We start from the raw sequence: 12143 nt of genomic DNA, 5'->3' as shown, positions 1-12143 counted from the left end.
CTGTTCTTGAACAGAACGTAGCACACTGAATATCTCAATTATTTGAGAATTGACATTATTGTGCAAAATAATTGTTCTTTGCATTTTCTTTAGTTCTACGGTTCCATGATATAGGATTTATATTACAAAAATACTTGCAACATAAAGAATAATTTCAGAATTGTAGAAAACATTTTGATCTTTTAAAATAAATACTACACAAACACTTCAATTCACATCAGTCATGTTACTTGGGAGATACATCAGTGAAACAGTCCAATAATCAGTAAAATGCTTGTTCTCCATTATGCAATTATGAAATAAAAAGTCTGAACTGGGAATAATAACATAAGGGTCGTCGTTAGGTTGACACGTCAAGCTTTTTCGATGTAAGCCCTGAATTACTCAGGTTAATTAAGACGTTTATAGATTACTTTCTTCCGAATGTGCAGCGCACATTTAACTTATGAGTTTCAGATGAGAACAAGCAAATCAACAAAGTTACAGATTTGTAACTTCGCTACAGTGACTTCTGTGAGTGAACTTGAATAATCAATACGATGCTGTCCACTCGCACCGTTAGCTAAATGTAAATAGGCCTATATATTGTTGGCCGGCTTCACTCCTTCTGCACTACCCTTACGTAACATAATTGAAAAACGTTTTCAAACAAATTCAAAGACAAAAGTACTTTTAAGCTTGTAAGTCTTCGCTACTATTGGGGCCTTGATGCTTGCGGCGGAAGTCTTGCGGGGTTTTTCATATGGCCGAATCGAATTGATTTCTGTGCGCGCACACGGACATGTACACTCACGCCCTTTTATATGGATTGGTGCTGCGTTTACATATGCTAATCAGGAGCAACTGGCACGCGCTGTCAGTTTATCAGGACGGTTGGGTTTATCAATATAAGAACAAAGATGTGGTGAACAGTTCTGAGAACTATCTGAGAACATGTTAAATATGGTGTATACTTCTCTTAGGACCTTTCTTGGGAGCAAATTTAAGAAAAAGGAAGATATTAGTGAATTAGGCCCAATGTGAATTCATTTTCCTTTAAGTGTCCTGGTTTATAGGCATTGGCAAGAGGCTGACAGAAGCATTGGCAATGGCTCTTTCAGTTCTTAATTTGGTTAAAGAGACAAGCTGTGCACAGACTAAGCAGTTTAAAGCTTTTTGCTGCTGAGTCCGACTGCAGATGTGTGTGAATCTGTGTGTGGGCTAGGCGTCTATGTGTGTGTGTGTGTGTGTGTGTGTGTGTGTGTGTGTGTGTGTGTGTGTGTCTGACAGGGATGTTGGGTGCTGAGTCAGACTCCCTGAGCTCGGAATAGAGATTGGGGTTTTGTGTGTGTGTTTGTGTGCGTGCGTGCGCGCGTGCATGTGCACCCTCGAGCTGTGATGCTGTTTGCTTACTCTGCAGGAGCTCAGGTCTCGCAGTCCTCTCTTCCCCTCCGTCGTCATGCCGAGTCTCAGAGGGGAGCAGGAGATCTTGGAGAACTGGTTCCTGCACTGAGGACTTCTCTCTGGCTGCTCCACAGCCCTCTGCCCTTGGAGAGGCAGTGGTCAAGGGGGACGCAAAGTGACCCACACCAACTTTCTAAACAAGTACAATGCAAAAGGTAAGACAGTGTGTGTGTGTGTGTGTGTGTGTGTGTGTGTGTGTGTGTGTGTGTGTGTGTGGGTAGGTAGGTAGGTGGGTGTCTGACTGATGGACACCGTGGTTCTCAAGTTACTCAGTAGGCATAAGATTACTGTGGGAGAGCTTGAACCAATCCTGAGGCTACAAGGGTCTGACTGTAAGGGAAACTAAGAGGACGAAAAGAAGAGGGAGAGGGAGACTGAGAGACACAGAGAGAGAGAGAGAGAGAGAGAGAGAGAGAGAGAGAGAGAGAGAGGAGAAACACGGAGTCCCGGGCCACCTGGAGCTGCAAGCTCAAACAAAGACCTGGGGACGCCCCGGTAAGTATGCTTCAGACTCCACCTGGACACTGTCTATGTGAGCGAGTATGCTAGTATACATCAGTAGTGTTGGTAAAGTTTTAGGGAGCAAGTTTAAATGTTGATGAATTTGTGTTTGTACATGTCTGCCATGCATGTTAAAGCAGTTTGTAATGAGCTCTTAAGAAGCTTTTATGAGAAGCTTGAATGTTTTTTATATTAGTTTATTTGCCAATGATTGGAAACAGAAGTTGCGTACTTAAAAGGATCTTTCATTGATTGTACAACATTTTACATGCATGTGCTAGAACACCATTTTCCCAGCTTAAGTTCTATATTTTGTGAATCAGTAAAAAAATACCTGTGTATCAAAAATTAGATGTGGAAAGGGTGATCACACAAGAAACAAGAAAAAGCAGATACATAAACAGACAGTGCTTTTCCGTGGATATTTAATTTGCTTAAGTCTTTTCATATAATAAAATACAATTGTGAGGTTATGTGGGAATGCAAATTAAGCCCTGTTCCAAGATATTCCCAGGATAAAACAATATATTCACCTCATGACAACTTTTCCAACACATTCTTATCAATGTACCAGGAGGCATGTATACACACACATATACACACACATACGCACACATGTACGCACACACGTACACATACATATACACACACGTATACAACATACCTTCTGCAGATAGATCAAAATGTCACCTTCCTCTCCTTCTGACCTCTCTGAAACCTGCACTCTCTAGCAAGCACCAAATATGAAAACCAAAATATGACAAATATGACAATAACTGACTTTTCTGTATATAGCCTCTTACATGCAGTGTGTAATGCTAACAGTTTGACAGCTTGCTGCTTCTGTTGGAAACCTTGAAGTTGGGTGCAGCTTGCAATATTGTGCAGCTATTATATGGTATCATAATTGATGTAAGTTTGTTGTAACTTAAGAAAAGAGTGGATTCCAAAAGTGACCTTGTATATTTGAGTTATGAAAATTTCTCCAAACATGAATGGGATCTACATAATATGTACAAATTCCGAGATGCAGTCAAAAGACATGTAAGCACATTTCAAAGGAATAACCTTTGACCTTCATTATACTGTATTAGCATAAACCTAGATTGCTGCAGGCCTTTATTGAACAAGGTTCTTGTTTACTTTCTTTCTTTACGCTAGTTAGTTAGCTAGTAGGCTAGGTTTACAAAACAATTATAAGATTTAGCATATAGGCTTAACACCCTGACACTCGGCTATCAAGAATATTCACAGATAGGAGTGGGATTGTCTTCAGTGTCCAGACAGTCTGTCTATGCTCAATCTAACACATTTCTGAATGTGCAAGTATGCAGAATGGAAAAAATCATTGTCAGCAAAACAAAACAGTCAGCAATGTACAGCTTATTGTATACATACGCATGTACACATGTAGCGACCTTCTGGATATATAAAGTTTATAATCAGTTGCTTAAAAGAAATCTAAAAAATCTACAAAAATAATGACGAAGTCAAACATTTACCTTAAAATTTATTTTAATTTTTAGCAACAATTAAAGAGACTGGGCAATATTTTTAACGTTCCTAATTTTATGTTATTTCTAATACTTTCGTGTTTAGAAATATTGCAGCTTTAAACCTGATACGGACACACACACACATACACACACACAAAAAGAAACTTAGGCTTGTATTATTGCAAACTGAAGCCAGCAACATTTCTTTATGCCATTGTAGCATTTTTTAATCGGCTTGAATTCAAGTAGTTGCGTTTTGCTTAAAATATCTCAGGGCATTCTGTGAAATTTTACACCAACAATGAGTAAACATATATTTTTGCTAACACAAAAAAACCAAGGCATATTTTGCTAACTCCTCAGAAGCCCATGGCCACATGAAACTACAATGTTAGTGTAACTCCCCCTTCAGACTGTTACAGTGGAAAGGACCGGCCCTGATGTATACTAATAGGGTCAGTGGAATATCACACGGAACGAAGGTGAAAGGTGTCGGGTGCATTACTGTCCTGTGTTGCTGGAGCAAGTTGACATAGAGACAGTGACTTTTCTCTTTAGCTGCCGCTGGTTTTGTGGTGTCAAATGCTAAGAGGGATAGCTGTTTAAATCCTCTGTTTAGGCTTTGGTTACCCATTTCCACTAGACCCTGGAAAATAGACGACAGAGGGTAAGCGCCTCGAACAGGACTTCTGGTTCGCACTCCCACTCTGAATGGACAAGTATTAGAGAAGTGTCTAGAACTCTCAATTACTGTTTTCCTCACATTGTGAGATACAGGAACAGGCGGAAGCAATCGCTGAGAGGAGGAAGATTTATTAAGGGCTAATCCAAAATCAAGGTCATAATAACTCATTTACATTAATAATAATGCCAATAGCTGAGGTTACGGTAAGAATGATAAAGGCTACATATAACAGAGGCTAGGAAAAACAGGGCTTGCACAAATAAAAAACAATGGAGGCCATGATAACCAATGACTAGCGATGAAGAACACGAGGTATAAATACATAGACACAGGTGAATGGAATGACTAACAGGGACAACCTAATGACGGGGCATGAAAACTGAAACCAAACAGGGAAGCACACGGAGGAAGTGATTGGCAGGGAGCTAGCTAAGGACCAATCATGTCTGGCATGAAGCTTGGGAACCGGCCTGACATGAGGTACTGACACAGGAACTGGATAGGCAGCGAATCAGGATCAGGATTAGAATCAGGAACAGGCTTGGAAGCGACTTCTTTGCTGGGAACGGGCACAGGAGGAGTGACCTCACCCATGTCACCCATGGTGGAGACAGGGGTAGACTGGATGACAGGATGACAGGAGACTGGGAAACCCTGGAAGAACACATGGACACAGGATCCAGTTGACAGATTCCAAGGCCCACATGAGTTACAGGGAACTTGCAGTGGTGCTTTAGTGATACCATTGGAAGGATTGTCTGAATATTCTTTCCATCTATCCATATCTAGCGATGCAGGTTCCTCCACCCTGTATCATTGTTCAAGGCGGGCAGATGCATGGTGCTCGCCAGAGATGTTGCAAAAACGACTTGCCATTTTTTCCACAAATGACGTGACTCCCTTGTATCCGCAGTGCCAGGGGATTTGCTGTCTCTGGTTTGGTGGCGCTGAGACAAGGTAACCTCGGACTGTGAGGAAACAGTGGGAGATCTAGTGACATAACCATGTCAGTCTCACTCTCTTGCCGTATCCTTAGGGAGCTGGTCATTCTGTAACGTGGAGCAAGTTACAAGTGGACAGAAATGCTGAGAGGAGCAAGATTTATTAAGAGCAATTCCAGAATCGTAGTCGTAAAGACAGTCCAGGGTCAGAGCACCAGTATGAAACAATCTGGAAGACATATTACACAGAAACATGATGGAAAACAGGCTGCAAAGGAAAGCAAAACATACAACCCAAGAACACACAGGCTTAGGCAATAATAACTGAGGTTACGGTAACAATGACAAAGGCTAGGATTAACAGGGCTTAGAATAGAATAGAACTTTAATGATCCCACGACAGGGAAATTCACGTATTACCGCAGTGTTACAGGAAAGAGAATTTTTACATACCGTTTATATCTATAGATGTACACATACACATATACATGAAAAGTAACACTTATGTGGCATTGACAAATAAATAAATGTATGTTTCTGTGTGTAAAAAAGTGCCCTGTGTGCATACTGATGGTGGTAAGGTAGAGTGTCCAAGTGACTCATAACATCATGGTGTGTTATAGAGTCCTAACTGCTGTTGGGATGAAGGACCTGCGAAAGCGCTCCTTCTTGCAGCGAGGATGTATCGCTCAAATAACAAACAAATGATAACAAATGATCAGCAACAAAGAACATGAGGTATAAATACACATGGTAACTAGGACTAGCAAGCAACTAAAATAGAAACAAGTGAAATAGATGACAGGGAAAACCTAATGAGGGCACATGCTAATTGAAACCAAAACAGGGACGTACGAAAACAAGGAAGTGATTGACAGGAAGCTAGGTAAAAATTGACAGGATGATGATTTATATATTGGGCACGAAATAGGAAAGTAGGATCTTCAAAGATGTCTGTGTCTCAGTGTCTATGAGAGACTGTCAGTGTTGAGTGATATTCCCTTTAACTACATATGCTAAGTATGGTTTGTCCAACAAGGTTAAGCTCCAGTACCAGGAGTGGTCCTCATTCTGATAGCTACATATGGGTCAGCTCATGGAGAGCTTGAAAACCACCTCATGACCCGAATCGTCCACACTAGAGAAGAAAAAAACTGAAATTTGCACTGTATTGGGTTTCTGTTGGTTGCTATAGAACAGACCTAAATTGATGGGTCTGTGTGTGTCTATGAGGTACATAAATATGGGTATGCAGGTGAAATATGATAAAATGCGATGCTCAGTTTGCTTGCATGCTCAGCACTTGACATAAGGAAAGGGAATACATGTTTTGCTAATTTAAAATGCATAATTGATGAGTTCAAAAGAATTTAAGGAGATTTCAAGGAGAAAATAAAGAGAAAAATCTGAACTGTAGGGAAAAGAGGAGTTAGGTCTTAATAATTTTTAATCCATAACTGATTGAAAAAAATGTCCACTCATGAAAAGCAAAAACTTACAGCAACAGGACACGCATACAATTTACTACCCAGAAATTCATAACATTGCAGTTTTCCTGGGGTTTCATATTACATTTTAGAAATACTGTGTGTTGGTGTCTACCTAAATAGATGCTGTGATGTTCAGTTTTTTCCCTCAGTGTACAGCATTACAAAATGCTCTAAGTGATCTCCACTAGGAGGTCCACCTATACCATCTGAGAAGTAACAGAGCTGTTCTGTTCTCTTTGTTGGCAGATCAGGTGACGGTGTCTTGGGATTCGTCTCCTTGCTGCAGGACCAGCCTGGATCCTCTCTGAACCTGCTGTACGTCTTTTTGGTCAGGGAACAAGCTGTCCTACACTTGTGGATACCCCTCATCATTCAGTCTGAGTTTGCAGTCCACCTGTGACCCAGGGAGCAAAATAAGGCCATGGAGGTGCCTCTGGTCAACTTTGAGAACCTGGAGGAGATTGGAATCAACCTAGCAGACCCAAGTGATTCAGGATATCCGGCCTCTCCCACTTCAGAGACACCAGAACGAAATCTGACTACACGCAGCACAAATTCATTGGGACATTCACCACAGGGTCAGAGTCATACTGCAAACACACCTGCCTCTCCCACAACAATCCCAAAGAAAGGTACATCGAGCTGCAACAGTCTCATCTCTAATTGGAAGGTACATATGAGCAGTGAAGGTAGTCCCAGTGAGGGTCTCTTAGGCAAAGTGGCTAAAGACTATTGTGAGGACATGTTTGCGGAAAAGCAGAAATTTGATGATGGGGACCAGAGAGTAGTCATCAATGTCTCAGGGATGATGTATGAGACAACACACAAAACCCTGAACAGATTTCCTGACTCATTGCTTGGAGACCCTAAAAAACGGATAAGCTATTTTGATCCAATGAAGAATGAATATTTCTTCGACCGCAACCGTCCCAGTTTCGATGGAATCCTATATTTCTATCAGTCTGGAGGTAAGATCCGCAGACCAGTAAATGTGCCACTGGATGTTTTTGCAGATGATATTGTCTTCTACAGGCTGGGTCACGAGGTCATGGAACAGTTCAGAGAAGATGAAGGCTTCATCAGGGATCCTGAACCTCAGCTGCCGGAAAGTGAGATTTGCCGTCAGTTCTGGCTCCTGTTTGAGTACCCTGAGAGTTCTAGTGCTGCCAGATCTGTGGCCTTAGTGTCCGTTCTCGTCATCACCATTTCCATCTGCATCTTCTGCCTAGAAACTCTGCCAGAGTTCCGTGACGATACCACTATCACCCATGAAGTTTTTAACTTAACTCGTGATGCTAATGGCACTCTCATGTCCCCAGGTCTTTCTCCCAAAGGAATAAAAAGTATGTTCACAGACCCGTTCTTTATAATAGAGACAGTGTGCATCATCTGGTTCTGCTTCGAGCTAGGAGTGCGCTTTGTTGTGTGTCCCAGCAAGAGTGAGTTTTTCAGCAACATCATGAACATGATTGATTTCGTTTCCATCATGCCCTACTTCATCACTTTGATCACAGACTTGATGGTATCTCACGACGACCCAACGGCTAACCAGAACGTGTCTTTGGGCACACTGAGAGTTATCCGATTGGTGAGGGTCTTCAGGATCTTCAAGCTCTCCCGCCACTCCAAAGGTCTCCAGATTCTGGGACAGACCCTGAAGGCCAGTATGAGAGAGCTGGGCATGCTCATCTTCTTCCTCTTTATCGGAGTCATCCTGTTCTCCAGTGCCATTTATTTTGCAGAGGTCGATGAACCCGAAACACAGTTTGTGAGCATCCCAGAAGGGTTCTGGTGGGCTGTGGTCACCATGACTACAGTCGGCTATGGTGACATGTGCCCAGTCACCGTTGGGGGTAAGATGGTGGGCATCCTTTGTGCCATCGCTGGTGTGCTGACCATTGCTCTTCCTGTTCCTGTTATTGTTTCCAACTTCAACTATTTCTACCATCGTGAAACAGAGCAAGGAGAGAAGCATGTGATTGATGCAGCCGAAGAGGCTGCTGCAAAGCTGAAAGAGTCTGATGAGAAATATGACAGCATCTATTCTCTGGACAAGAGCAACAAGGATTGGCCAACTGAAAAAAATGGCATTGCTTGAAAAAAATGTAGTGCTGCTAATTATTGTATGACTAGCAATAATAAGACAATGCAACAATGCACTTAGAATATTTTGGATTGATGAATGCATAATGTAGATTTCCATATATTTAATGCTATGCATACACCGACAGTACTTATAATATCAAAAACCTCAAAAATGATGTAGACCTGGCCAAAGGCTGCTGGAAATATCTCAGATATAACTGTGCTGCACTTCTAAACCTCTTTGGTGAATCTGCTACATGAAGGGTCTATTGAAAACTGACACAAGCTGTTTAAGTGGAGTTTCCCTTTAATGCTTCCTGTCCATCTTAACAGCAGTAGAGACTAATCACTACAGAACCAAAAAATCCTTGTCAGAAATGTAGTTGCCTACGAGGGCTTTTTGGGGGAATCTGGCTACATTTGACTGAGGTCACTACAAGTGTTTCATTTAGTGGAAATTAGGTGCCTGTTTTGCAAAGCCTTTCAAATGATTGTTAAGGAATCATGATTCTGCACTCTGAGCCTCTTTGCCACCACTGCACTTGGCTGAACAGGCCGTTCCTGTGGAGATTAATGCTGACGTCCCCTTTGGCAATGCTGCTCAAAGAGAAAAAAAAAACGTACACCAAACTGTGATCCATCTTTCATGTCACTAAATGTCTAATTTGAGGTATCTCATGTGGTATTTAACATCATAGTTAATCAGATCTGTTTGTTTTAATATTTTCAAAGCATGCTACAGTGGTGCATTTAGACGACCCAAACTTCTGCTGGTCATCCCTCATTTATGCAGGTGTTGCTATTTTTATCAACATCCAGTGAAATATGGAGACTGTCCTTTAGCCTCAGTAGCTACAAAATGTACAGTGAAAAGTTCGGATGATTGTGCACAACAACCATTTTTTATGCATCTGTCTACTTTCTGACCTGGATCATGCACCACAGTCTCTGCCCTCTTATTGTTTTACGCAATGCAATAATGATACAGTAAATACTGTACACAAGCACTATATACTCAAACACATTTAATATAACAAATGTAAGGATTTCTATTCATGGCAGCAGTTAGCTGCAAAATAGGCTAGCTGTTGACCTCAAAGGTCTTCCAAAAATCACAAATGGAGACAGTTATGGCTGATTAGCACACAGCTTGCATGAGATGATCCCCATAAGCTTACAGAATTATTTCCCGAATGCATTGTGTATGCGTATATGATATACATCTCTTCATGAGGCTTATATGTGAACGAAAGAGTATCTATTTAGCATCTATGACATGCAACATTACTTCCAATGCATCGTAACAGTTTGCACTGAAACAAACATGGTCATTAATTGTGGTCAAGCTCTTAACAATTAACAAGTAACAAAAACTTTGACTTTTAACTATGCAGTTACCTATGACTGGGATTGCTTTTTGTGACAATATATTTTGCCGACTTGCACTTTTTGTACATAGAATCTTTGAAATTAGATCAAAACATTTAGGCGCATACATGTTGTTAATAATTAGCAATAAACTGTGGCACTTTCAAGGAAAGCTAGAATTAGGTTTCCAATAATAATTGATTAACTTCAATTATACCAGCACATTACAGTCACAAGTGTAGAATGTGCAGGAGAAAGGAAGCCAATGGGAGTCTCCAACTGAACGGTTTAATGGAAACAAAAGGGAACACGGATATGCACAAACAGCCTCTAAAGAAAGCCAACATAACTTCAATGACTGACACTCGGTCATACAAATACCATAGGCTTATAAAGCAACATCACAATATAACACACAGGTGACACAACAAATGGGACATAATACATGCTACCTGTGCAGTATGTAGCACACAACAAAAACATATAACACAACAGAAACAATCATAACAAACATAAACAAAACATAAATAAAAGGCCACATGAATGCCACTGCTGCCCGTCGCTGCTGGCAAGAGTACATCACAATAACAATACATTTACAAAATAAAGTACATGAAATCAAAATTAAATGAAGTTCTGCTGTTCATCCTGACTACACAAATAAATAAATAAGACAAAAGTTTCGTTCTAACTCGTAAGGAATGCCTAAATTAAGAATATACTATATTTAGTCAAAAGACAAAGCATTCATGCATGCATATATCAGAGTGTAGCAATTATTACATTCATTAATGAGCATTTCAGAATTTGCAAATCCTGAGAATACCTCTTTGAATTCCTAAAGTGAATACTTACAATGCTCTAAATAAATTAGGGCCTTGACATAATAGTGGCTTTCAGCATCTGATGAATGTATGAAATAGGTGTTAAACGTTGACCATATGAGCACTATGTTTTATGCTTGAACTTCTGAGTGCCTTTAATTAAACATTTATCCTATTTAGAATGCTTAGCCTGTTTGGTACAAACAGAGGTGGCTGCAGTAGCCAAAAACTACTCAAAAAATGTATTGTCACTAATTACTCAAGTACACATAAATGTAGTCAATTAAATTATTAGATAACTAAAAGTGGAAAAATATATTATAAGAAGACTAGGCCTACTCAATTAATGAGTTAGTGAGTTAGTTCATCGGACACCATTGGGCAACGTTTTTCGTTTTTGTATTCTGTTTGTTTGTTTTTGTCCCACAAAAAATAGAACATTTTATGCTTATAGTACTTTTTAAGCTGAATTCGAATCTGTTTTTAGAACTTTTCTACTGGGCAAAGTTTTTAAGTAACAGAGAAATTCAATTTTACTAATTGTATATATTACTTATTCACAAATAAGGCTGTTATCACGCTTTAAAGTATGTACAAATGCACTTCTAAAATGTATAGTTGTATGTTTTTTTGTGTTTTGGCCTATATTTGCCCTCAGGAACACCCCCTTTCTATGTCCCTTATTAGTCTCCCAAGATAGAGGGGCTCCACTGTCTTTGGCACCACATAATGATGTGTGAGTATACTGGAACAGAGAATATATATATATGGGCAATAAAGAAATACTGAAAACACATTTGGATTCAGCGTGCAATAATGCAGGTTTTTTTGCATGGGACACAGCCTATGTTAACCAGTGTAATCAAAATTTAACTGCAAATCCACACCTTGATTTAGTCAGCGTATAGAAACATCAAGTCAATATGTACAAAACATATTTTCTCTTCAACTTAATTGCAATAAAACTTGTTGTTGCCAACTTCAAATGATGTACCATCTCCTCATTTAAAGTAGGCTTACGTTTTATTAATTCAACACAAATTGCATTTGAAAGTGCTGGATGTGGTTATGATGTGTCACAGTTTAAGGCTGATTTGCTCGTTGCTCTGGACTTCTAAATGAAGGTGCCAGGGAGAGGGGCCCAGTTTTTCTAAATGCAGGTCAGGGCTTGACTTTATTCCAGAATGAACGTATGCCAATACAATGTACAGCTGCTGTATCCTTTTCACTGTTGTATCACTTCATCGTTTCTTTTTCTAGACAGACATCAGCATTTGCTGGACTGTCTGAAAACTTTGATAAACCCTTGC

General features: G+C 40.2%; 1 protein-coding gene across 2 annotated transcripts; it reads left to right on the top strand.

Moving 5' to 3' along the window:
• The first annotated feature begins 1306 nt into the window (after positions 1-1306).
• On the top strand, positions 1307-11930 carry LOC143521381 (potassium voltage-gated channel subfamily A member 10). Of its 2 annotated transcripts, none has more exons than XM_077014175.1 (2): positions 1307-1598; positions 6803-11930. In XM_077014175.1, exon 2 carries the CDS (start codon positions 6978-6980, stop codon positions 8652-8654), a length of 1677 nt encoding a protein of 558 aa, XP_076870290.1. In that variant the 5' UTR covers positions 1307-1598; positions 6803-6977; the 3' UTR covers positions 8655-11930. The 2 variants fall into 2 exon arrangements, with proteins under 2 accessions (XP_076870290.1, XP_076870291.1); XM_077014176.1 differs by lacking the exon at positions 1307-1598 and adding an exon at positions 1874-1938.
• Positions 11931-12143: the final 213 nt, after the last annotated feature.

Source organism: Brachyhypopomus gauderio, chromosome 8, assembly GCF_052324685.1.
Source record: "Brachyhypopomus gauderio isolate BG-103 chromosome 8, BGAUD_0.2, whole genome shotgun sequence".
Lineage (NCBI taxonomy): Eukaryota > Metazoa > Chordata > Actinopteri > Gymnotiformes > Hypopomidae > Brachyhypopomus > Brachyhypopomus gauderio.
Note: the sequence above shows the minus strand (reverse complement) of the source record. Positions and strands in the feature narration are given on the sequence as shown.